Below are 27327 nucleotides of genomic sequence, written 5' to 3'. Positions count from 1 at the left end.
ATACTCTAGGAGTCATCTTTTGTATGAGATTAATGTTCCTCAAAAAGTACCTACATTTTAAAAGTCTGAAGTGTTAGAAATTTACTATTGATTAGATACTTTATTCCCACTTTACTTTGAGGGTTCAGCCTTGGACTCTTAATAAGATTCTTTCTATGGATTTCAGAAACCAGTCATCAGTCTTAGTGCTTAAAAATAATGCGTTAAAAATACAACATTCAGCAATATTGTTGTGGAAATAAGGAATGATTGTTTTGACATTTAGGTTTCTTCCATTTCAGCTTCTGTGTATGTTAAACTTCAAGGGATGTGACTGAGGGTCAGTTTACCAAACACTTAAATCTCTCCTTTTAATTTTAGGAAGTCTCATTACATCCATGTGGATGTAGAGTTCTCCAGTTCCATTATACTTATTGGTGTTTTTGTTTGAAAGAAAGAACATGCTATTTCATTATGGATCATATGAATTAGGGTTTAGGCTGTATCGAGATCAGATTTTGCAGCATATAATAGAAAATTCCAATATAATAGTAGGGGCAACGTTTCTTATTTCAAGTTTGGGGACATACCAAATTGCTTCTGTTATTCAAAGACTATTGTAAAATTCTCAAAAAGAAAAAGAGGGTGGAAGTATTGCCTACAGCCATACAGCCCTGAATGTGCCAGATACTCGTCTAATCTCAGAAGCTAAGCGGGGTCAGGCCTGGTTAGTACTTGGATGGGAGAAAAAGGGGGGAGTTCATTTTAGTGTGCTTGAATCGTAACCATCTGTCCGTATGATTTTAGAAGTTCTCATGAAATAAAACAATAGTATATTACATTACTCCAAAAAAAGAATAATTTTTTGTAGGCTTAAGTGTTTGTTACAACTTATTTTAGATGTTATTCAGACGCATTACATTTTAGATAAGTCAAATATTCTAGACTAAGCAGTAAATTAACTTACATATTCTTTTGTGAAGCACACCGTTCTAGGATGCATTACCCCAACATTGTGAAAGGTATAACAAATTACCTGCCAGGGCACAACTATCCCATATTAAATCAACAGTTTGGAAACCCAATCAGTTTATCTTTGTTACTTAAGTTGATAACATTTGTTGTGCTTATTTGAGAGTAAAAGTATTATATTCTCTATTTTTGGTAACATAGTTGGCTATTCAGACTGAACTTACTGCTGAAAACAGCTAAGAGTACTGAATAAAGTATTTTAAAAGCATGGAAGAACTGACAAGATAGAAATTATCAGGTCAAAATTCAAGTGAATCAATCCTTTCTCCTACCTCACCACCCTTTTTCCCCCGTGTCACGGGCTTGTTGCCAAAACTCAGTCACTTGTTCCCTAGAATGTCCCTCATCTGGATTTATCTGTTTGCTTCCTTGTGAAGATTTAATTTGTTCCTCTATCCCCCATATTTCCTATAGATGGTTTCTAACAGCATTAACATAATTGCTTATTTGTATCATCCTATAATAGTTTCAAAATAATACTAGTATTGCTACAGATACTTAGATTACAGACTACTGAATAAAGTTTAAGACTCTTTGCAGCCTTATTTATTCTTAGAATACATTTCACTAAGGATGTATAATCAATTCTGTGTCCTAATGCACCTTGAAATAATTGTTTTCTCTATATTTTTATATCACCAACTTTACATAAATTTAGCTTCATTTGTTTCAGTTACTTATCAGTTTTTAGGGACTGCTTTAGTCAAAACTGTATAACAAGGTATATTCAGGGAAATCTTGCTTCTCTATCCCCTCCACCCTATTCCCTTCCTCCTCTTATTGGTGACTATTTTTATTAGCTTTTGGTTGTATCTTAACAGTATTTCTTTTTGAAAAAGAACAAAAATATGTATGTATGTATCATATGTTCTTATCCCCGCCCCTCCTCATATAAAAGGTTGCATACTAAGTAGACTGCTACACATCTTCTTTTTTTCTTAATAATATATCTTGAAGATCACTCCATGCCAGCATATAGGGATCTTTCACATTTATTTCATGATGCATAGTACTCCATTTGGGAGTGTACCATGGTTTATTAACCAGTGCCCTGTTGATGGGCATCTGGATTGTTTCCAGACTTCTGCTGTTTCAGATAATGCCACAGTGAATACCCTTGCGCCTGCCTAAGTAATTTTATATTTTGTCCAATGAGTCTTTGAAAAAAATTTCTGTAAGTAGGATTGCTGAGTAAAACGGTAAGCGCGTTTGGAAATTTTCTGGATATTACCATATATTGACTATACCATTTTGCAGTTCCACCAACAGTATATCAGGGTGTCTAGTTCTGTAGAGCCTCGCCGTAGACTTTGTTGCTGAACTTTTGGATTTATTTCCATCTGATGGGTAATAGTATCTCAGTTTAATTTTAAATGCATCTTTTTTATTATAAGAAAAGTTGTATATCTTTATATATGTTTTTAAGGATCATTTAAATTTTTCTTCTGTGACTGTCTTTTATATGTTTTGCATGTTTTTTTTTCTAGTGTGTTGTGGGTATCCCCACCCCCCAATCTGTATTTAGGTTTTTTAAACTTTAGGGATATTAGCCCTTTGTCTTAACTTAAGTTGCACATTTTTTCCCCAGTTTGTCCTTTGTCTTTTGACAAAGGTATGTTTTTTCTTTTTTAATGGTGTTTGTTTGTTTTACATTTAAAAGTTTTATGTAATTGGACTTCCTTTTTTTTTTTAATTAATGCTTCTGGATTTTGAGTCTCAACTAGGAAGGTTTGTCCCACTTTCAGATTATAAAGGAATTCACTCATATTTCTTCTATTTTTTTATATAATTTTATATAATTTCATGTTTTATATTTATATCTCTGATTTATTTGGTGTTTATTCCAATGTAGTATGAAGTATGGATCCAGTTTCATCTTTTTCCAAGTACCTATCCAGTTGTCCCAATACTGATTTGAGATTCGAGTCTGTTTCTGGACTTTCCATTCTGTACCATTGATCTGTCTAATCATGTACTAATATCGCAGTGTTTTACTTGTAGGTGCCCATATATTTTGCTACTTTACTTTTTGTTCAGAACTAAGTAATAACAACAATTAGAGTCACTCTCATCTAGTTCATTGTGTTGCCCACCACCAACACCAAATGGAACACATGTGTGATAAATGTATGTTGCAATGTGTGAGGTAGGTGCTCTTTGGTCCTATGTTAGTGAAAAGAATGCTGAACCAGGAGTCAGGGAACAAACTCAGCTTTCACTACCACTTCTAAGCAAGTCACTTACTCTCTCTGGGCCTGTTTTCTCAGCATTTAACAAATAAAAGGAGCTGAACTAGATGGTCTTGAGGGTTGTTCTGAATCTGGTTAATGGGATCTGGTAAGAGCACCACTGGTGTGTAGTATGTAGTTCAGTCTACCTTTTATTCCCCTGTGCCTTGTCCTTTTGCCGTAGCCATGAAATAAACTTTGTCTTCTGAATCCTGCTTCTTTTAGTCTTTCTGTAGGTTTTTCTTTGTTCCAGCATTTTCTTTTCTCCTGTGTTTCTTTAGCTTGCATTTCTTTCTGCTGATTAGGCAAGGATTGCCACTGTTTGGCTGCTCAGCTTCCACTGACCTCAGGGGGAAAAATTGCATTCAGTAAATAGGAATTACTTTCCCCCTGGCAGAGAATTTCCTAAAAAACAAAAAGCAGCTGCTGACAGGAGTCTGTTCTTCTGTTGTATAAAAAACAGAAGGAGAAAAGCTGCCTCTGTAGTGTTTGAAGAAATCAGACGTGACTATGACCAGGTCATCAGCTCTTGATTTGTCTATGAGGGTTGGTATTTCCCAATACTTCTCCTTCAAGAGGTCAGGAAAGAAAGTGATGAAATAGAAGAGCAAAAGTGTGGAAAGAGCCCGTTAGGTAACAATCCTATATGTAAAACAAGAAAGGTTATGATGATTTAAGGCATGTCAAAGTCTTGACCAAATATAAAAACTTTATACCTTATTTACCCTAACTAGAATACTTAAAATTCCAACGAATAAGAGGAGATTCTTAACCTCCTAATTGTTGCTAAATAAATTAACCTCAAAAATGGTAAGTTTGAAAAATACATGAAAGAACTTTTTAATGTGGAAGACAGAGGAAAACCAATGTAATATGACAATAAACATCATGCTTATTCAGGAAAAATAAGAAGTGCAAAGGAAGTGTGTCTGCAGATAAAAAGTTTTAAGAGTCAGTCAGGGACTCCTCTAAAGATTTAAAGGGAACATTGTATATAAAATGTCAATGTCCAAAAGTCTGCTAGTTTTTATTAAGATGGAGCTTTATTGGTTTCTTGAACACCAGTGCTGCCAGTAAGTACTATATTTTATTCTGAAAAATCCCAGAACTATGAGAGGTTCTCCAAGGGTAGGTTACCACTGTGGCCTCCGTCTTTCATTCTAAGTGACTGTCCCCCGAGTTCGGGTGGGGTAAGGCAGGAGAATGTGCGCTTTTGGGCAGAGGAGCACTTCTGCAGGCACGGGCTGGCATCTCCACAAGGATCAGCCAGTGGACTCTCTCCGTCTTAACTTTGACAAAGTTTGGGCCCGCCCCTACTCTGATAACTCAGATTTATCACTTGTCAGGTAATGAATAAAAGATGAAATTCTGTGTAAGAAAGGTAGTTTAAGAGTTTTTTAAAGTTGAGAACCATCTGTATTTTGATACAATCCTTTTTTCCTGAAAAAAGTCATCTGGATTTGGAATGAAGCCATAGAGGTTTGGTTTTTTGTTTTTTGTTTTTTGTTTTTCTTTTATAAGATTTCATTTTTGGGGGGTGCTTGAGGCATATAAAGAAACTTTGAGAATTCCCTGGCAGTCCAGTGGTTAGGACTCCACACTTTCACTGCCGAGGGCCCGGGTTCAATCCCTGGTCACAGAACTAAGATCCCACAAGCTGTGCAGCACAGCCAAAAAAAAAGAAGAAGAAACTTTTTTAAGTGGCTAGTTCTAAACTTTGTGTTCCCCCAACAAGATAGGAAAATGTCTACATTTTATGGTGTGTGCTCATATTTTTTTCAGAGTAAATGTCCCCAACTCAGCCCCCCAATTTGATGCTTTAATATGTTTGTCTGACAGTTTCCAATGAGAGCTAAAAGGAAATTTATTCTCAAATAGACATGCATTTTAATCTCTCATCCCCACAAACTTGGAATATTTATTTAATACCCGAGGTATTAATTTAAAACTTACAGTTTTGTTTAAAACTTGGAGTATATATTTAAATTCTCTCACACACACTCTCCCTCAAACTTTGAAATGGAAAAATAAAATTTTATTTATTCAAGGTAAATTTATACACAGCTTTTCAGGAAAAAAATATCTATTGGGTAATAATAAGTACATGTAGATTGCTTGTTTCCAAAATGGCTAAGTTACTGATACACATACCATCCACATATGTAAAATGTACTGTACATTAAAGTTAGGGCCTATAGCCAGTAAATAGACCACTGTTATATAATTTTTTTTAAAAGTTCCACTTATGCACATAGGCTTTGAGCAGATTTCAGGTAGTTCCCGAATAAAAATCAAAATTGGCTACCAATTGCCATTTAATGTATTTCATCACGTGAAGAAAAACAAAAGATTGGAGTCCTTTGAGAAGAAGAGAAAATCAGCTAAAAAGCAAGTAGTAGTTATAACAGTTCTGCAGGTGGGGGTGGCAGGGATTCATTGAGATTTTGATCAGAGTCAGGAGGACTAGGGAACTGCTGACACTGGATCTCCTGGTTTGTCATAAAATCTCCTAGAGGCAGGGTCAAGTTAAGTGAGTCAGGGGGAGGTGGAAATGACTGTTTGAACTCAGAATCATGATCTTCACAGACTTGATTGAGGCAGTCCAGAGATGGTGGGAGATTGGTGGAATCATTTGGAAGAGGAGATACAGTTGTCACTGTGGTTCTGTCAGATTGGTTACTCTCCTGTCCTTCCAAATCAAGAAGGGGAGGAGGTGGTGGAGGCGGATCTACATCATCTGAAGAGGAAACAGCAGTGCCAATTGTTGATCCATCAGCACTATCTTCTGATGTACCATTTGCTTGATCTTTTATTTTCTCTGTTTTGGGAGTGTTAGAATCTTCAATGTTTTCATTTGATTCAAACAACTTAATTTCTAAGTCATCTGCTAAAAGTGTGCTTTTGCTTGGTTTCCAGGCCGTAAGTGAAACAATTGATGTACGTTTTGGGAACACTTCATTTTCTCTAATGTTATCCAGACATACGTCAGGGGTTTCACCATCAGCAAATGGAGACCTACCTGCCCAATTTTGATCATTTAACACTGGTTTTCGCAAGCATTTCCACAATACAATCATGATTATAGCTACCACCATAGAAGTCAGAACTAAACCAATTAATATGACCACTATTGAATTAGAATTGGTTTTCTGTGGGCTCTTGTTTTTAGTGGTAGTTTCTAGGTTGAATCCTGGTGTACTCCTAGGTGAACTTTTGACAGCTGGTGTTGGTTGTATGGATAGATTATGAGCAGTTGGTGGTATTGATTTTCTAGAGGAGGTGTGGGTAGATGATGGTTGTTGAGTGGGAGTATAGACAGATGGTGGTGGTTGTCTGGTAGAAGAATGGGCAGATGTTGATCGTTGTCTGGCAGAGGTGAACACAGGTAGTGCTGTTCCTTGGGAGGAGGTGTTGGCCATTGGTTTTGGTTTGCTGGTGACATTATAGGCAAGTGGTTGTCCAGCAGAAGTATGTGCTGCTGGTTTCCCAGAAGACACATAGACAGCTGGTGTTGGTTGTCCAGCGGCAACTTCGGCAGTTGTTATTGGTTGTCCAGAAGAAAGGTTGTTGAATTGTGTTGGCTGACCCGAAGGATTCTCTATTGTGCTTTGAGAATTAGCCGAGACATATGGCCTTGATGATCTAAGTAAAGTAGACTGTGGTTGCTTCTCTGTTGTAGTTGCTTCTGTCTCTGAGAAAAAAATATCGTTCAGATGTCCACAAAACAAAATTATGGTGAAATATTTGGGATCCATTTCAGAATGTTTCCTCTTTACCAGTAGTTTTATAATAAAAGAAAGAAAGAAAATTAGATATCATTTACTATCTGGCATAAAGTAGGTAGGTACTTGATGAGTATTTATCTTTCCTAATTTAGACTTGATACACTATAGGCTAATGTGATCAACTCTTAAATATACTCTAATTTATCATATAACATTTGGAATTCATAGGCAGTGATCTCTCTTAATTCTTTCATAAGATCTGTACTTGGCCCTGCTTCCCCTGTAGGTTTATTACATTACAGTCCTTCGTTTCACAGTCATACATCTCAAATGCCTAGGCTCTATATGCTGGTACCATGTGTGTGCATGCTACTTTTTCCTCTGTTTACTACTAGAAATACATTGATCCTGCTGCCTCGAAGGACACCATTAACCGTCTATCACCTAATCCAGTGGTCTTTTCTTTCTCTTTTTTTCCTGTCTTGATCACATTTGACACTGTTGATTGCTCCTTCACTGCTATTCGAGTAGCTCTTTGTAGTCATCTTTCTTTCATGCTCATCTCACTAGCTCCTGTCTTTCTCTTGCATCCTAAATATGGTACTTGATAACTTGATATGTATTCTGTCCTCACTCTTAACTACTTTTCTTAATCCTGAATCTGTAAGGTTTCAGCTCTTACCTTTATGCTCTAACTCCCAAACCTGTATGTCCAGCCTAAATTTCCTTAATTCTTGTTCCATCTGTGTGACTTCTTGGTGGACATTTCCATGTATATATCTCACTATCAGCAAATTGAACATATTAAAAACAGTATTCATCTTCATCTCGATAGTGACTCCTGTCCTAACTTCTCTATTTTTGTTAATGGTACTACCTTTGTGAGTTTCTCATGCACAGAGTCTATGGTATTAAGTAATCTTTGCAGCTGCATCAGTGTCCAGCACAGCGTCTTTATACTAGGACCTCGTATTTTTAAAGGATTCAATTCAACTCATAGTCCTAGGCTCAAAATCCTAAAGTGCTCTTCGAATCTGCTTGAGTAAGTAGTCTTGCTGCTGCTTTCACTTATTAATTGATAAACACCACCATTGTGTCAGGCCCTGTTCTGGTTTAGGAGATAGCCCCCCCCCCAATTTTTTTTTAAGTTTCTATTGGTAGAAACAATAAATAAATAAATATAATAATCTGATAAGTTTTCTCACAAAGGTATGCAGAAGATGCACAGAGGAACTAAGCTAGCCTGGGAGGGCTTCAGGGAAGGTTTCTCAGAGAAGTAAAACTTGAACTGAATCTTGAAAGGTCTGTAAGAATTAATTAAGCAAATAAAATATTCCAGCCAGGGGAACAACATAAGGGCCTAAGAAAAGAAGGCACGTCTATAAGTTTGTGGGATGTGGCAGATGCTAAAACTTGAAGAGTTTTAAGTTCCAGTTCTACTTCTACCACCTAACTACCTATCTAACCATGAGAACTAGTCACTTAATCTCTCCTGTTCTCAAATGCCTTCTCTCTCAAGTGAGGACAGTTTTCAGCTCTGTGTGTAATATTCTTGTTTTGCACATCATTAAACATAATGGTAACTATTTGGTTATTTCTTAACATTAGGGAAAGGAACATCTCAGGGTTTTAGATCCTGGTCTATATGATTTGAAACTATAGTTTTTCTCTGATTTTTAGGCCAATCTGAGAGAGATTTGATGGTCTGTGCAAGATACAGTAATAGGAGAAGAACAACTCCCTCAAGTTTTGCAAATAGATTTTTCAGCATATTTGAGTAGTTTTCATTGCTTACTCCTCTGCCACTCGGTACACAGTAGAAGAAAAGACGTGATTTTTTTCCTATACAGTCTCTTTATTTTCTCTGTAATACTTCAAGCCTAAATTTTAAAATATTTCTCCTTTAAACCCCCTGCACACTGCTGATGAATTAGTCTTCTTACAGGCATGTATGATCAGGTTACTGTTCCCTTGCTTGAGAGTTCCCCATTGCTGTCAAGATAAAAATTCTAAACTGAATTTTCTTCCACCTGGCTTGAGTTTACCAGTCCAGATTCATATCTCATGACTGAAACTTCTCATTCCTCATCTTACATACTTCCTGAACACACACTTTTTTTTTTTTTCTTAAACAGGCACTTTTCATTATGCTATTTTTCACCCTCTGAGAGTGTGTTCTTTTTTCCAAACCCAGCCTCTTCCCCCTCTGGCTGCCTAACTGAACCTGTCCTTGTCTGTCAGACCTCAGCTTAAATTCCCTTCTTAGACCAAATTCTCTGTGACTGACCACAGCCCAAAGAGCTCAGCCATTCCCTGAATCCCCGAAGTTCTTGTTATCTTTATAGTTCCTTAGATAATTCTTCATGTATGTAGCTCACTCACGCTTCTTTTCTCTTAAATAATTGTGTTTTTTAAATTACTTCTAACATTTTCTTTTTATTATCCCCACCCCCCAAACAAGATTTTAAAGAACCGTGAAGAAGGCAGAAAGAAACAAAGAAAATTCCTTATCTAGAACATCCTATGTGTTGCACCATCTCAGGTGTTTTACATACTTCATTTCATTTAACCTTTAAATAACTCTGAGAAAGATGGAGTAATCCTTGATTTATAGATAAAGAGACAAATTCAAACGCTTTAAGCAATTTGCTGAATGTTATATCATTATTAGTGACAGATTGGGAATTTATACCCAGGACCATCTGATTCCAAAGCATATGCTCTATTCTACTACCCCCAAACTGCCTCATGTTTTTATATTTTGATTCCTTTACAGCAGAGTGCTGTATATGTTAGCAGCTCAGTAAACGCTTAACCTATATTGGGCTTCTTGGTTCTTTTCCATGTCAATTTTTCACTGTTTATTAATACTTCTACCAGAATGTAAGCAGAGAAGGTGAAATCTGAGTTATTAAATTATACTTTATATCAACTTTGCAAAAGGTTTAATAAGGAAAAAATTTGAAACTTTTGGCATAAATATGGGAATTTAAATCATCTCTAGTTGGTTATCATCCATGCAATTCCCACCTCCTATTCTTACAGATTACCCCTTCCCCCCAAAAAAGGCCTCATTGGAAAGTGTTATTCTTTAGAGTTTCACTTTAGTTTTCAAAAAATGCCATCCAAAGCAACAGAAAACATAGGCCATGAATTGTCTTTGCCAAAACATGTTTCTTCTTTTGTGACTTTTCTTAAATTTTTTAAAAAAACCCACACAGTTCCTTCTTTCAGTTAGCTGAAAAAGGTATTAGAGAAGGAAAGAACCCAAATAGGAACATAATTATAAGCCCAGTTTAGTCTGTAAGATCAATTTTGATAGGTTCATAGCCTCTTTTGTCAATAGGAACGTCGTAGACCTTCAGTGTATGAGATTTGCCACTTGTCATTTAAGGGTTACAGCAATATTAACACCAAATTCTATTTTTCACCTATCCTACTCCTTTCTCCAACTCCTCAGTTAGCTATCTAACCTCCTAGGTTCTGCTACATCAGAATACTAGAATGTCCTAGAATTCTACTACAGCAATTCAGAATAGTCCAGAAAAAAGGAACAGGATTTTAAAAAAGAATAAATAGGGAGTATAATAGTGAAGAAACTGGCTTTTTTTTCTAGTTCAGAGACAGTGAGGCCAGTTTTATTACCAATGCAGAAAGTTATTTAACATTTGTATTTTAAATATATATGTATAAGCCGTGTGTACCTGAAATACCAACATTGCTTCTGCAGGCAAAGAAGGTAGAAAGAACCATATGGGGCAGGGGAGTAAAAAGGAGGAGAAAATGTTGGCTAGGATGAAATGAAAGAGGAATATAAAGAAATACAAAATAACACAAAGGAGAAAAATAAAGCAAAACTTAGAGTAAGCAGCAAATACATGGAAAAAGGGGAAGGTAAATTGAGAAGGTATTGAAGAAAAGTTAATAAAAAAGCTGAAGAATAAATAGTGATTATGTATTTAGCAAGAAGTTAGGGTAGAAGGTTAAAGTGAACAAAACTAGACGTTGGGGGAGAAGATTGAAGTAGAAGAAAGAAGGAACCACAAAATGCTGCTCTCCGTCTTTGCAGATACAGGGAACCAGCAAAGAGGAACGATCTTCCCAAAATGGAGGACAGGACTTAAATCACCCACCTTCTCAAACTCACTTACCTTTCATTTCAGGCTCTCCTATCTGTTCTAAGTATCCTTAAGATTCCCCACCTCCCTTTTTTTCCTGGCACTACCCAGAAGCATACTTGTTAATTACTCTAAATAACCTATGCACAATCTATATAGCGTTTTTCTAGAAATCCCTTAGTCTGCTGCTCTGGGAAACCCTGAATTTGTCTACCTTTACACAGCAGTATTTTGCTCATTATTTTAGGTTTGGACTTTGAGGTTTAAGTTTGTGATTTTGGTCCTTTGTTTTTCCTGAATATAGAACATTTTTTAAAAAGAAGGAAAAAATCAGCAGTTTTAACTAAGCATTTTAAAGGCAGTTATAGTGAAGTAGGAGTCCGCATATATTAGACATGTTCTCATAAATACAATGCATAAGTACATAAAGGATTTAGCATTTAAAATTGATGCTAAGTTGGATATGATAAGAGAGATGTCATTGTCTTTTAAGGGGAATCAAGGAGATTTGGATAGCATATCCTAGACAAGGCAAGTGTAGGTAGCAGTATCAAAAATATCATTTGAATTTCGGTTACTTTGATATAATATTATAATATAATAGATTAAAATTTAGTGTATCTAAATTTTATTGTATCTCCAACTAGTAATGTTATGAAACCAGAAAAGGAAGAACACAGCAGTTCCATATCTTGAGGAAAGGCAGAAAGGGAAGTTAACTTTGAACTATGATAGGAATTATTTGATGACTATTTTTTATCAATAGTAATAGCTACCATTTACTGAGTACATGCCAAATGTTCGGCACTATCCTATTTTTTTTTTAATTAATTTATTTATTTATGGCTGTGTTGGGTCTTCGCCTCTGTGCGAGGACTTTCTCCAGTTGTGGCGAGCGGGGGCCACTCCTCATCGCGGTGCACGGGCCCCCCACCATAGCGGCCTCTCTTGTTGCGGAGCACGGGCTCCAGACACGCAGGCTCAGCAATCGTGGCCCACGGGCCCAGTTGCTCCGTGGCATGTGGGATCTTCCCAGACCAGGGCTCGAACCCATGCCCCTGCATTGGCAGGCAGACTCTCAACCACTGCGCCACCAGGGAAGCCCGGCACTATCCTATTTTAATGAGCAAGGTGATGTTATCATCATCTTACAGATAAAGCTGAGGCACAGAGAAGTTGGGTGACTTGCCAAAGTGTCGCAGCTCTAAACAGTGGCACTGATACAGAAACCAGTCCTGTACTAGAGCTCTTTCCTTCTGTTTACATTCGTAGTAAAATTATGAAATAGGAATGCTTTATGAGGGAAAGAGATGTGAGCTCTCTGGGAACAGATATGTAAGGAACTTTTGGAGTTAGTCTTGTATAAAAGGTTGGACAAGAACTACCAGGAAGCCATTTTAGCCCTGTGACTATGGAAACAGCTATGGGAGTTTTGAATGGTTAGCCTATAAGCTGTCATATTTGAGGTGATTTTTAAAGATTGGACATTGACAGGCATCAGATTTATATTTAACAAATTCAGACTTAATTCAGAATTCATAATTTCCTTCTGAGTAGAATTATATAGGCATTAGTTAAAAAACACAAGCACTATTAAACTCTACACTTGAGACTGACCCTTTAAAAATATATAGACAGGACTTCCCTGGTGGCGCAGTGGTTAAGAATCCGCCTGCCAATGCAGGGGACACGGGTTCGAGCCCTGGTCCAGGAAGATCCCACATGCTGCGGAGCAACTAAGCCCGTGCACCACAACTACTGAGCCTGCACTCTAGAGCCCGTGAGCCACAAATACTGAGCCCACGTGCCACAAATACTGAGCCCGCATGTCATAACTACTGAAGCCCGCATGCCTAGAGCCTGTGCTCCGCAACAAGAGAAGCCACCGCGATGAGAAGTCCGAGCACTGCAACGAAGAGTAGCCCCTGCTCGCCGCAACTAGAGGAAGCCCGCGCGCAGCAACAAAGACCCAACGCAGCCAAAAATAAATAAATTAATTAATTAAATATTTTAAAAATATATGTGTATATATATAGACAAGTCTTGCCAAAAAAAAGAGATACAAATCTTTATCTTTTTAACTTCTGTAATAGTTACTTAGAAGAAATCCAAAGTGGACTTGTATGAGGGAAAGTCATAAGTATTTAATAAAATGTTGAAATAGGATATCATCACCCACTATGAATTTATCATTCTGTGATATTACAAGTCTATGTAAACTCTTTGCAGTTTTTATTTTGGAGGATATTCATTTTGTAATTGTCCAGCTTACTTACAGAATAAGCATCTTTTCTCCATATTAACAACTTTCTATTCTGTGGGTGTTTTTTCCTCTATTTTACACTGTTTACTAAAGACTCAGATAATAATACATGACATAAATATGTAGATGATATGAGTAAATATATACACATTTTATCATAGCAGTTTTTTCTTAGCTGTAAAAATGAAGGATAATATTTTCATGTCATCATTCTTACTTAAATTTAAAATTCTATTTGTGTGAAAAAGCATATATGATAATGATAATTGAATATCTCATCTAATCACCTTTGGTTTTTTTTTTTTTTAATTAGGTGAAGGTGACCATTCTTACCATGGAAACTAAAGGGGATTAAAAAGTAAAAATTTAAATCTATGGATTATGCTTATATACAGGAAAATTTTATAGACAGCAAATCAGAACTTTTAGCAATCGGTATTTTGGGGTTGTAAATTCAGTCATATCCCATAAATTCTAGTTTTATTCCCAACCCTTAGCGTTTTCTGTCATGGCTATAGATTTCTTTCTTTTAATTACAGAGCTAAGGTCAACAAACATAGTGAATCAATAAACTTTAAAGGGTTAATATTATAGAAACCTAGGTGAAAATTTTTCTCCAAGGCAGGCTCAACACTGAATTTTTAAAATCCCATGCAACAAAACCACAATACCTGTTATAGACATCTTTAGACTCTCAGACTTTAAGTTTAAAACAATAATGAAATTTTAGTTTTAAAAATAAATTCTATATAAAGCAAAGATCAAACCAGATTGCCTGTGTGAAAATTGTCTTACCTCAGCTGTTAACTTCTTTTGCAGAATGCTGAATTCTTGTTCTAACTGGACATTTTGGTCATTTGGCTAAGAAAGCAGAAGGGGTGGTTCAGTTCAGATTAAAAATGGTCCTTTAGCAAACTGAAACGGTTTCTGTAGAAAAAGAGGAAGTTTATCAATAGTTGTTTCCGGAAGTTCAGTAAGCCACAAAATGACTAAGAAATGTACTACTTTAACAGAATTTATTTTGAAACAATTTGGAGCTACATGATTTGAGTGCTTTTAATTAACATTTATAGGTAAACATTTGAGACTCTCTAGTAATGTGATTACATAGTTTAGTTATTTAAAATAGAACCTTGGAGAGAAAATTATATGTTGTAAGGAAAAACTGCCAGTCAGGTTATTACCCATAGTGAGATTTCTTTTCCTAACAAGTGAATGATGTGTCCTGTTTCCTTGTATGACCTTAGGCAAGTCGCTGCACTTCTGAGTCGCCATTTCCTCCTCCGGAGGAATATTTCTATTATTGAGTTTTGTGAGGATTAAGTAAGATAACATAACATGTGTAAATGCCTTACACACAGTAGATAGCCAGTAAATGTTAATGTTATTTCCTCATACATAATTTAGGCTAAGCCCAGGTAAAAGTGTGATTAATTTTTGACCAAATACTTTCCTAAATGATTTTTGAGTTCAAGTCCACAACTCTTTCGTTACCCACAAAGTAAGTGTCGGTGCAAAGTAAAATAAATTGGGAATCATTTTTTTAAATAAGTTAACTAATAAGCAAAGTATGTTGAGAAGAGTATGAGTCAGTCTGAATACAGATTTCTTTGGGCATGTCACCTTCTAGCCTCTTTCCTCATCTGAAAAATGGAGATCATAATTCTAAATTTATAAATGTATTATGGGATTAGATAAATGTAAAGTGCCTAGCATAGCACCTATTACAGTAGATACAGTAAGCATTAAACCATGCCCCGCTTTCCCCTGGTCACTGCAGAGGAACACAGATGGTTAAGACCTAGTTCTTAATGTCAAGGCACTTATAACTTGGAAAAAGAATAGTTTTTTTTTTTTTAATATGCTATAAACTTATTTTATGTAATATAATTTGCTATATATATAGTATACAATATGCTATAAGCTTTTAAAATATGCTATAAACTTTTGTTTCACTATTTTTAAATCCCTGAATTAATAAGCATGTGGACCATAGCACCCCAAGGGTAGAAAACAAAAGTGTCTTAGTTCAGAAATAACTTTTAAAATTTGAATTCAAAACATATCTTAACCTATCATCTTTAAACACTGGTCAAGTTGGGAAAGGAGCCACTTTTCATGAGCTACCATTGGATGCTGTCAATCTGAGGATGTGTGTTTAATAGCCAAGATAGTGAGTGATGAATTTTAAATATTCCTGCAGTAGGAGTTTTCTGATTTGTGAGAAAATGTATGTTGAATAGGAAAGTAGTTGCCTAGTTAATTTCTTCTTTTTAAAAGGACACTAATTTGTTTCAGTTTACTGACAAGTCCTTATATATGACACTTGATTCAAGGACTGCTTTGTGTTGTCACTGTTTGTTCTAGTATACAATCTCAGATTTTTTATTTGCACAGAATGGGAGCTCTGCCCAGCCAGTGTCCTTTCAAGTCTGATCCTTTTTACCCCTCAAAAAATAACCTGATGTACCACAATCAGCATGAGTATTCTCTTGCTTTCCTTTTTCCTTTGTTGATGTTTACCTTTTTCTGAAATAATGTGATTATGATTTGTCATTTAGGAAATGGATTTTTTATAAATTGGTAATAAATTGATAATAAAATTGATGCTTTTTTTTCCCCCTCTCATTTTAAGAGGTAACCTTAAAGAAAATGTAACCTAGATCTTTGGAGCCATGGAAATTTTAAGAATTGAATTTGATGACCAAAGCAGTATGACCTAGGGAATTATGCAAAAATTATCAATGCCTGGAGCTCGAGCTCACCCCATTCTAATTAAATCAGAAGGAAAGGGTGTGACTTAGGCATTGGTGAGTTAAACTCTTCAGGTGATTCTGATTTGCAGTCGGGATGAGAATCACTAACCTAGAAGGGAGGGTAAGATGGTGGTAATACTTGGAAAAAATATATAAAATCTTTTCTTAAATGTCTAGCATATTGCCCAAAATAAATGCTCAATAAGGGATGAGATTTTTTAAATGTGGTCTGATCTTTAATTAAGTATGCCCTGTGTCAGTTTCAGTGGACATTTGGAAAGTCTCTCAAACCAATTTTTGTAATACATTGAATTGATGACGGAAGTCTTGACTTAAATGTAAGTCATTATTTTACTTGAACCCAGTTTCTTTAAAGGTTAAAGAATTACCTGAAGTATCCTGTTTTCCAAATTAGAATAAACACGCGCGCACACACACACACACACACACACATCTTTCCTTTGCTTATGTCATATTGGGTAATAAATAAAATTGGTCATTTATTAGTCCACTTGGCATTCTCAAAGTCCAAAAATTAATCAGCCTTTGGATATTTGCTATAAATAATCCAATAAGCAATATTTATAGAGTAGAGTTATGTTACACTTAAACAGTAAGATATGCTTTACATTTACACTTAGCCTTCTGTTGTGGCTATAAATCTCATCTGTTTCAGTTGTGCTCTATTTCTTATTGATCGTGACAGTGTAGTCTCTAAAATAATAAAGTGAATGAAAATGTACGTAGTCACTTTTATTCTAACAAGTCTTAATTTATTATACAAAATTTAAAGTTTTAATTAAATATTTATAGTAGAAAACCACTTTCTTATGTGTGCCATATATAAAGATGAAAACATCTAGCATAACATTAGCTGTGTTGATAGATGAGCTGGTATGGATTCTGTCACATTCAGCAAAGAAGGTACCACGTAACTGTACAGTTCAACTCTATGCATTAAGAACGTGACTTCTGTTAGATGTTAAAGCATATACTTGCCTCTAACGACACACTAAAACTCTTCAAAATTTAATAACATTCGGACAAAGATCACTTAACTACTATTGCTGAACAGGAAATATTTAATTGTCCCTTTCTACCTCTATTAGTCAGTTCCTTCAGCTTGTCTTTAAAACCTTCCTCAGATGCTTGGTTGTTTTATTTTTGCTTTTTAAAATAGTGTCAGACACAGTTTAAGTAATTAAGTAAGCAGGCATACGTCTCCCCTTCTCACCTGCTTGATTCTAAATTGCACAGCCTGCCATGTTAAATTTTAGACCATCAGAACAACACCTTGGCATTAAATATCAAACTGACTTCATTTTTACTCCAGAAACTTTCTCATTGCTACTTTGCATTTTTCTTCACTAAAGCATCCGTTAGTTGGTGAGTTTTTCAGTTCCTTCTTCATCTTTTCTTTCCCTTGTAGCTGTGAGCACTCCAGTAGATTGCATCATTAGGTTAGGCCCTGTGAGCTGTTTTGCTCTTTTCCAAGTGTCTGATTCAGCAGGCCATAGACCACTGCTTGCCAGAAAATCGCCATTGCTTCTAGGCTGACGCTTGCCTACTTGTTTTGATCGTCTGAGAGATGAGACTTTGTTTGCCAGAACCACAGTTGATAGAAATAAAATTGTACAGATAAGAAAAAGCACCACAATTATAATTAAGCAAACTAGCATAGCCATTTTGTTGTTGTTTTCCTCACAGGCACCTTTTTTGAAAATTTCACTGTGACTTTTGCTTGTGTTTTCAATGCTATGTACTGCTGGAGAATTGTTCCTGACGACGGAAGATATATAAAGCTCCAGTTCAGATTTAGGAGTTAAAGACGCGAAGTGAGATGATGTTGCTATTTCAGGCATTTTTGTAGAAATAACTTTTTTATCTGCTTCAAGAGTTGTAGGGTTTGTGTTAATGTTTTCATTTTGGCTTCTGCCCGTCTTATTTTGAATATCTGGATCCAAGACAGTAGTATTATTAGCCCACAGATGGGCATAGTTTGCTTTTGTTCCAGGAGACAAAGAAAAAACTGTTGTCATCAGAAAGGCAAGATGCAGGTAATGTCCTGTGTGTTCCATGTCCGTGAGTATACTGGTAATCTGTTGGGATAGCAATAGAATTTGTTAACTTGTGAAAGAATAATGGTTCCTCGTTTTGGTAATTGTAGTTAAAAGACAGCTGATAATGTTATAAATTAGATGCAAGCTCATGCCTAACATTTGCTATCCTGTTTGAATTCCTTCTGAACTGATTTTTTTTTTTTTCCTGTTAGGCTACATATAAAGAAACAATATAATTTCTGTTATTTGTTTAAATGCTAAAAGGTAACATTACAGATATCTACTAATCATTGTAAACTGAATACCATGGTTTTATAGTTTTCTCCCTCTTAAGCATGCTAGACTTTAGCTTTGAGTCAGATACTTCGGCTTTTACTTTTTTGATTCCTCCTTTTTTTTTTCCTGACCATTTAAGGAAACTCCTTGTAGAAATTCCCCATCCTCTAACAAATGAGTCACCATTCTTTATAGTAAAGGAGAAATGGGACATTTTGCTTCATGTATGAAAAGAAAACGCAAATGGCTTTGTGGTGATGGGAGGGGGGGCAGTTCAGGAACGGGGAAGTGTGGTAGCAACCAAAAGAAAACGGACTTCAAGTAGGAATTCAAGATGTTCTTTTTTCTTCTTGGGTGTTTATCTTGAAGCTTAGAATAAAGCTGGTACTTAGAAATACATTCCTAGTAGTTGTGAAAGCAGTTTTATTGTGGTGGGTCTCCCTTCACCTCTATATCCCCTGACTTATTGTGGCTTTCTGAAAGCAAAGGCATGCGACTTTTCTCATCCTAAACATTTGGCATTACAGAGAAAAAGAGGCAAGTTTCTTTTGAATAATCTCAAAAGTTCAACAAAAATTATTGACTTGTTTCATTATTATTTATGCTTAGAATTTTTCTGTGAATATTTTGACATAATTTTTTAAAATAAATTATACAATAAAATATTTAATAGAAATAAATACAACATCAAGATCATGGGGATTTAGACTCAAGTGGGAAGTCAAGGCAGATCATAAGAGTCTCAACCTATAAAGGAAAAGGTGGAATTTCAGTTTTGGCTCTGAGCTCTCTGGAAGCTAGTCCACGAAGGGAACAAAGTCTGATCCTGATTTTCATTATTCACTGTCAGATTGAAGATTTAAATACAACTAGCATATCTGTTCCAGGTACTGGTAAACAAGCAGGAAAGATTTATTACCATTATTGAGCTGTCTCTCTTATAATAGTATTCCAGTCTGAGCCACTTTTGTAAGAGTATTTTATTGTTAGCATTTATACGAATAGGGAAGTAGAAGCAAAAACTAGATTATTCTCCTGAGATGTACTAAATAAAATTGCCTGTTTAAGAACTTTATTTTATATAAGTTCTTCTCAAAAAATGTACATGGGAGTTTGTTGTTGTTGTTTTTTTTTAATGCAGATTTATTCCATAGGTCTAGGAGGTACCTAAGATTTCTAACCCACACTCAGGTGACACAGATACTGCTGCTACTCATGCTTCTTCTGCTTCTTCTTCTTCTTCTTTTTTTTTAATTGAACTATAGTTGACTTAAGAATAACAAATGTGATATATTGTTATACAAACAAAAATAGCATATAGTAAACAATGCTAACTGGAAACTAACCTCTGAAGTAATATTTTCTATTGATAGTAGGGAGGGGAAAAAAACCTTTCTTATGTGTTCTAGAAGTAAGATTACTTTTTGGATTGTGATCTTTAATAGACAGTTAAAGATATTGTGCACTGACTTCTATCTAATAGTGTCCAACTTCAATTTTTAAGTTGAATGACATAAATCTTTGGATACTTTATGATTCTTCCACAAAGAGAAATACTTTAAATTGGGTTAGCAAGTAATTTCCATCCTTTTAAACTAGACTGGACTTCTGCATTAGATGCTAAAATGATTTAAAGCGGGTTATTATTCTTGTCACATTAGTTCATTAACAATGTAATATGCATCATAGTATTCGTACACATTTTAACAGTGCTCACCATGGGATAGATAATAGGCCCGCTGTTGATTGTCTTCAGCCAGATGTACTGTCATCCCCAAATAAACAAACTGTTAACAAAATGAGACTTTCTCTTACCCTTACAAATGCCTAAGAATAGAGAGCTGTCTCTACATCCCAAATTTATGCAGTGGAGGCCAGGTTGTTATCAAAAGTTTTCTTTATCTCTGGTCATTTTCAATAAAATTTATAATGCCTAAGCATTAGTAATGAGAAATTTATTTTTTAAACTTATTTTAATAACAAAACTGTGCAATTCACCCTGGAGTCTAAGCTCAGATCCTTCTTAATCCTACTTTAAAGCTCTATGTTGATGGTAAATCTTTCCATTTCTTACTTAAATTTTACTTAATAGGAGAGAAAAAAACAACATACGTTTTCCATTACTAAATCTACTTTGTTAGTAAGATACTTAAGTACTGTTTGAAAGCACTTCCTCAAACACTAATCTGTATGAAGTTATAAGTGAAAAGGCATAAGAAAAGCCATATATATGACCTACCTTACAAAATGCTTGGTCAAAATCTTATTATAACCTGATTTTAATAAGCCACTTCTTTTCTTGTCTTGAAGCACAGCTTCCAAGTAATTTAAGGCAGAATAGACTTGAAGAATCTGAGCCTAAAAGTAAATCTGCAGTAAAAAAGGATATGTACAGCTAGCTTTCCACTAACCACAGATGACACATTTCCTTTCCACTGCAACTAAAGCACATGTCACAGGGGAAAAAAAAGAAAAAAACTCCAACTTGTCTAGTTGGCCACTGGCATAACAGGAGGCTTTGTAGAACAAATCCCCGCCTCCAGGGCAGGGAGGGTTTTCTGCTTAATGCCTTTTGACCTTACATTAATTATGTATGCCTGCTATATGCTCTTGAATGATATGTTAGTATCATTAAAATGAAGAGAAAATAGCATTTTCCCTGAGATTGAGCATTAAAATCTTCTCTAAAAATTGTATTTGTATACCACAGACTGATTTGATAACATGAGTTTGGAGACCCGGGGTATTGGTCAGATAATAGAAACAGTAATGTATATAACAAACTTCTCAAAGTGTGGAACTGCAACAATAATTTGGAGAGAATATCTGATACACTTAGATTATAAGGGACAGAAAATGCTTTTGTGTGGTTTAGTGTATACACACACACACACACTACCCTAGAATGTCCTGTCATCACTTCATATTCAGTCTAAAATGGATTTCATTTTTCCCCCTAAGTGGCTGCCCCTCATGATCTCTGTTTTTGTTCATGGTAGCAACATTCTTTGTAATGACAGAGCCTTGGTATACAGCAAGTCCTTTTAATTCAAGGCCTTTCTTTCAACCCTGATCAGACCTTGGATCATGTCGGTCCTTTCTTCATATTTTTGAGTCAGTTTCTTCTTTCACTGTCACTTATTTTCACCATTACCCTAGTATTTTAGATGCTTATTAAACCATACCTAGACTACTACAACATCTTTTTTACTAGCCCCGACTCCTTCATATATGTTGTATATATCACTTCCTGTGATCATAACACCCCTTTCTTTTAAAAAGTGTGGTTGAATAACTCCCTAACACCTACAGCAGCAATTCAGAAATGTTTGTGCACATAACTATCAGATGAGAAGGTTGTTTAAAAACAGTGAAAATTTCCAGGCTCCACTGCATAGATTCGTATGTAGTAGGTCTGGGCTGGGACAGGAAACCACACTTTTATCAAGCACCACAGTTGATTCTGATGCTGGTGCTCCACAGAACATCCTCTGAGAAATGCCAGGCTCCTAGGAGAAAGCCTGAGCCCCTTAGCTGAACAGTTCTGGTCCATTCACAATTTAGCTATTCTGTATTTTTCCATCTTTATCTCTTAAAACTTCTCTACATGAATCTTCCATTCTAGCTAAACTAGCTGATTCTTACCTCAACACATCTAGTTACCTATTTTTCTCCTTTCCCTCTCTCCATGAGGCCTGCCAATCCCTCTTCTTGTTGAGTTTGAAATTCCTCCTGCCTGCTTCAGCATCTTTTATGTAGTTTTCACTGGTTACCCAGTTTGTGTTGATTTCTCCACTCTTTTGAACTTAACAAAAGTATTTTTCTCTGCAATTTCTTTGACAAGTGATTACATACTACCTCATATCTTTTCTTTGTTCTTGAAATATTTTTCTTTTATTTTAAAATCATTTGACTTGTCATAGTTTTGTCTTATTTTCTCCCAGTAAGATTTAAAACTCTTAGGAAAGGATATTTATCTTAGCCTACTTCGTAGTACCACCTGAGTCATCAAGTATAGAACACTGGTTGTTTTGATTTGAAATTCTTGTACTGTAATTTGTGGGCTTTCTGATAGTCCTTATTTTGACTACTCACATTGATTAGCATTCTTTTGAGTGTAAGCAACATATGACCTAATACAGCTTAATCAAAAAGTGGAATTTATTGGCTCCCACAACTGAGTAGTACAGGGATAAATGTGATCCCAGGAGAGGGGCTTTATCTAGGACTCAGATGAAATGGCCAGGGCCCCAGTTTCACTCTTCATTTCTCTGCTCCATTTCTTCAGTTTTTAGACAGGCTCTTCCTTCATATCTCAAGATGTAAGCTAACAGCTGCCAGAGCTATATGGTCCCTTGTAAACATCAGGAAAGAAAAAGGTCTCGATTCCCAACAGTTTAAGCTGAAGTCTTTGAATTGGGCCTCTTTGGCCCTGGTTGTTCAAGTGATCATTGTTGAACCATTCTCTCTGGTCACGGTGGGATAAATGAATTGACTGTAAGTTATTCAGTTTACTCCAGAACTCCCAAGTAGGTCATTCCCACCCAAACTGTTCACCTGGGAACTTGGATGGGCCTAGAAGCAACCAACGAATGTCCATTGACTTCCTCCTTGCTTGACTGTGGTGGGCAGGTTTGTTGTTGTTATTGTTGCTCAAAGTTATTGATCTGGGGATTTGTCTCTTCCATTTTGCTTCAGCCTTCTCAGTGTCTTAAGAACAAGTGATTTAAAAAATGGATTCAGACTTTGTATAATTGTTTAATATTATAGTTAGTTTTCTCTAGAAAACTAGTCAGAATATAAGGGAATAAAATAGATTAGTAGCATCTGTATATTCATTCAGAACTCTGTTAATGATCTGTGTACTTTTTTTCATCTTCTTTAGGTTCAAAACTGGTCAAATCAATGGCGATTTGCTGATATACCACGTCTTACTTACTTTAAAGCCATATTATGCAAAGCCATATGAAATTGTAGTGGACCTTACCCATACTGGGCCTAGCAATCGCTTTAAAACAGACTTTCTCTCCAAGTGGTTTGTTGTTTTTCCTGGCTTTGCTTATGATAATGTCTCTGCAGTCTATATCTATAACTGTAACTCCTGGGTCAGGGAATACACCAAGTATCACGAGCGGCTGCTGACTGGCCTCAAAGGCAGCAAAAGACTCATTTTCATAGACTGTCCTGGGAAACTGGCCGAGCACATTGAGCATGAACAACAGAAACTACCCGCTGCCACCTTGGCTTTAGAAGAGGACCTGAAGGTATTCCACAATGCTCTCAAGCTAGCTCACAAAGACACCAAGGTTTCTATTAAAGTAAGTTTCACTCCCTGTTAGGTAAGTGATTCATTGCCTTTCTTGACTAACCTGACTATATACTGGACTCCCCAGGGTCCCGGTAGTAATGTATCAAACATAAAGTCCAGATGGAGGAAAAGCAAGCTTTCTATATCTTCATGGAGGTCCTGCAGAAAACTGGAGAGGTGTACCCTTAATAACATTCCAGGTTGGATTGGAGGCAGGAGAGTGTTGTAGAATGGGCAGTTTGCTGTGTATCAGTCTTACAGTAGGAATATGTGAACAGTGGAAATTACCTATCGAGAGTTCTTCTGATTATTACATGCTTTTTGCAGAGTGAGGAAGGTGAACCTTCAGGATAAAACCTGTAATTAGCCATAGGATTCTTGACCTTTTAAAAAATAACTTTTTTCTGCTGTTTTCAGTCTCTTTTGACAGCATTTATGACAATAATTATTGAACCTATTTGAATACATAATGGTGGTAACTCTTCTTTAAATGGCTAACATGGTATTTTGTTTGGTTGGTTTTCGAAACCTCTCAGAATTCTGCGTAATGAAATTTAATTCTTTTCCGCTCTACCCTCTTGCTACCATTTTTCAGGTTGGTTCTACTGCTGTTCAAGTAACCTCAGCAGAGCGAACAAAAGTCCTGGGGCAGTCAGTCTTTCTAAATGATATCTATTATGCTTCGGAAATTGAAGAGATCTGCCTAGTGGATGAGAACCAGTTCACCTTAACTATCGCAAACCAGGGCACACCGCTGACCTTCATGCACCAGGAGTGTGAAGCCATCGTTCAGTCTATCATTCACATCCGGACACGTTGGGAGCTGTCACAGCCTGACTCCATCCCCCAGCACACCAAGATTCGCCCAAAAGATGTCCCTGGGACACTGCTCAATATCGCATTACTTAATTTAGGCAGTTCAGACCCTAGTTTACGGTAGGTTTATAAAAAACTCATTTCAATCTTATTCAAGGTTTATTGGTTTTAAAAAGAGACCAATTAATAAACTTTTAAAGCAGCCTCTACCTTAATACTGTAAATTGGCAGGTATTCTATATTGGTTAACCAGTATGACCTCATCCAGTTCGCATGAACTGTGGAATTCTGAATAGGGTGATTCACACTAAACCAATGTATGTTCTTTCAACTTTCAGCTGAAACATACAGCATAGCAGTTTTGGTGGGGGTTTTTTTGTTCGTTTGGTTTTTTTAAAACAAAAGTCTTTTTTTTCCCTAAAAGTCTATTTCTAAATTAAGTTTCTCCTTTTCTGAGTTCTCTAAATTTTTCCCATGTTCGAAAGTACATCACTATTAAGTTTGCTCGCAGTCAAATTAGATTATCATTGTTTGAAAAGGAGGGCTTATAACTTTAGCATTTTAAATGAAAAAAAAAAGAAAAGGAGGGCTTAGTGTTCAGTAACTCAGTAACATAGCATAGTTTCCACCTGTGTAACTTTAACAAAATTCTTGAAAGAAAGCTTAAGACAAATACAGATGTCAGATGAGCAGAATATAATTGGTTCTGGTTAGGCTTAGTAATCGAAACATGAATGAGGAAAGGGCAGGGCCTATGGAGTCAGTAGATTAGGTTTAAATCTAGACCTGCTTCTCTGTATGACTTTGGGCAAGGTACTGAAGTTCTCTGAGCTCTAGTTGCCTCATTTTTAAAATAAAGGTAACATTGCCTTCCTCATAAACCTACAAAAGTTTAATAAATGTGTGGTAGTATAGTATAGCATCTAGCATAATAGTTTGTGCTTAGCAAATATTATTTCCTCCCAACTTTCACCCACCCTTTCCTCTCTCTGCCATCGTCTCTTTGCACCACTTCCCTCTTGTGCCCCTCTCCTTTTCATGTTAAGATAATTTTTTGTTCCAGGTACCTTGGGACTGTCAAGTTTTTACAGATATAAATTCTTAGCTTCAGAAAATCTTCCCTTGGGTATAATATAACCCAGGTTTATAAATGGGCTTTTTAGAATTCCAAATTCTCCCTTATTTGAGAGGAAAAAAAAAATCAGCAAGATTTCTTTACCTGGATGGGCCTCATGGGGTGCATGAACTCCTGGAAAATATACACAAAACTTCATGTATGCTTAGCTTTCATTATCTCAGAGGAGTCTGTGACACCTACTCCCAGTTTGAGGAATCCCAATTCTTTGTAGCTGTTGAAATATACAGAGTGAAAGTCACTGTCAAAATAGTATCACTCAGAATTCCTAGGAGTTAACAAAAGATAAACTTAGAAACAATGATCTTAATATTTCCATTTTAGGAAAATGGAACTATAAGTCTGTCTTGAATTTCTAATTCAAAATTCCTTATAGAAGAATGCTAGCAAACTTCCAACAATTATTAGCTTGAATGAACCTCTATTCTCTTGTGAAATAAAGCAAGCTGACAGCTTCTGCTTTTTGCTGAAGCATGTTGTCGCAGAGAAAAAGCCTGGAGGCAGACTTATAATTTCAGTGGCTTTTTCCCCCCATATGGTTGTTGCATAAATATATTAGCATGATGAAAGTTCAGAGGTAAGGAAAACCTGAAATTTACTGAGCAAACCATTTCTTTTGTGGATAGGGGAGAAAAATCAATCTAAAAATTGAGTTTTTTGAGCTGTTTCCTAAGTTGTTTAAGTATATTTTTAGACATTTATAAGGGAGCTTTTAGTTCTCATGGAACCTGGATATATATTATGGTTTGGGTTTTGTGGTTTTTTTAAAATTCAGTGCTTATGTATAATAGTAGGAGTTCATAAAAGAAAAAAATGGCAGGGGGGACTTAATTATACTAAAAAAATGTTTGACCTCTAGTTTGTAGTATAACTTGTAGGACACCTAGAAAGAAATTCAGTAGATGCTGATGAAAGATTTTAACAATCTAATTTGATGAGGGCCATCTCATTTCTCATTATCCCAGTTAAAACTGGATCTAGTGGGAGCGGGAGCCACAGTTTGAGTTTTGGCCTCACTGAAAATATGATATGCCTTATTTTGACTTTCTTTATATTGATCCATCTTAAGACCATAAAATTCTCATATCTTATATCCCAATGAAATGTCTTTTAGAAAGGCCTTATATTCGCTGTCTCAGGAGCCTCACAGTTCTCTTCTGGTTATGTGAAGATTTCCCTTTTAAAAAAACCCCTAAATGATAAAGGGGTATTTTGGGTTTACCATAGAATCACAAAATCTTATCTCTAATTGATCATAAAATTTAAAAATAGCTGATCTATGCTTGGTTATAGAATCGTTAAGTTGTATGTTATGAAAAAATTTTGGAATTATAAGAAAAAATAAGTTTTAAAACAACTTAATTTGTGTTTTCTCCTAGGTCAGCTGCCTATAATCTTCTGTGTGCCTTAACTTGTACCTTTAATTTAAAAATCGAGGGCCAGTTACTAGAGACATCAGGTTTATGTATCCCAGCCAACAACACCTTATTTATTGTCTCTATTAGTAAGACACTGGCAGCCAATGAGCCACACCTCACCTTAGAATTTTTGGAAGAGTGTATTTCTGGATTTAGCAAATCTAGTAAGTAATGATAATTTTCTTTAATACTAACAATGATTCTAAGAAGATT

At 35.9% G+C, this 27327-nt stretch overlaps 3 protein-coding genes across 13 annotated transcripts in view; 1 reads left to right on the top strand and 2 right to left on the bottom strand.

Moving 5' to 3' along the window:
* Positions 1 to 27327, top strand: part of NF1 (neurofibromin 1) — a 260084-nt gene that overhangs the window by 187697 nt on the left and 45060 nt on the right. For all 11 annotated transcript variants that reach the window (XM_059908698.1, XM_059908697.1, XM_059908694.1 and 8 more), the window contains 3 exons: positions 23323 to 23755; positions 24341 to 24681; positions 27076 to 27278. In XM_059908698.1, coding sequence (XP_059764681.1) covers positions 23323 to 23755; positions 24341 to 24681; positions 27076 to 27278 — 977 coding nt within the window. The remainder of the gene's footprint in view (positions 1 to 23322; positions 23756 to 24340; positions 24682 to 27075; positions 27279 to 27327) is intronic.
* Positions 5578 to 14180, bottom strand: EVI2B (ecotropic viral integration site 2B). Its single transcript, XM_059907695.1, has 2 exons — positions 14141 to 14180; positions 5578 to 7009 (listed from the first exon to the last, which is right to left on the bottom strand). The coding sequence occupies exon 2, from the start codon at positions 6992 to 6994 to the stop codon at positions 5639 to 5641; it is 1356 nt and encodes a 451-aa protein (XP_059763678.1). The 5' UTR covers positions 6995 to 7009; positions 14141 to 14180; the 3' UTR covers positions 5578 to 5638.
* On the bottom strand, positions 16944 to 18194 carry EVI2A (ecotropic viral integration site 2A). Its single transcript, XM_059907850.1, has one exon. The coding sequence runs from the start codon at positions 18177 to 18179 to the stop codon at positions 17481 to 17483; it is 699 nt and encodes a 232-aa protein (XP_059763833.1). The 5' UTR covers positions 18180 to 18194; the 3' UTR covers positions 16944 to 17480.

Source organism: Balaenoptera ricei, chromosome 20 (assembly GCF_028023285.1).
Source record: "Balaenoptera ricei isolate mBalRic1 chromosome 20, mBalRic1.hap2, whole genome shotgun sequence".
Taxonomy (NCBI): Eukaryota; Metazoa; Chordata; class Mammalia; order Artiodactyla; family Balaenopteridae; genus Balaenoptera; species Balaenoptera ricei.
The sequence above is the reverse complement of the archived record's forward strand: the minus strand, read 5'-3'. Positions and strand labels throughout refer to the sequence as shown.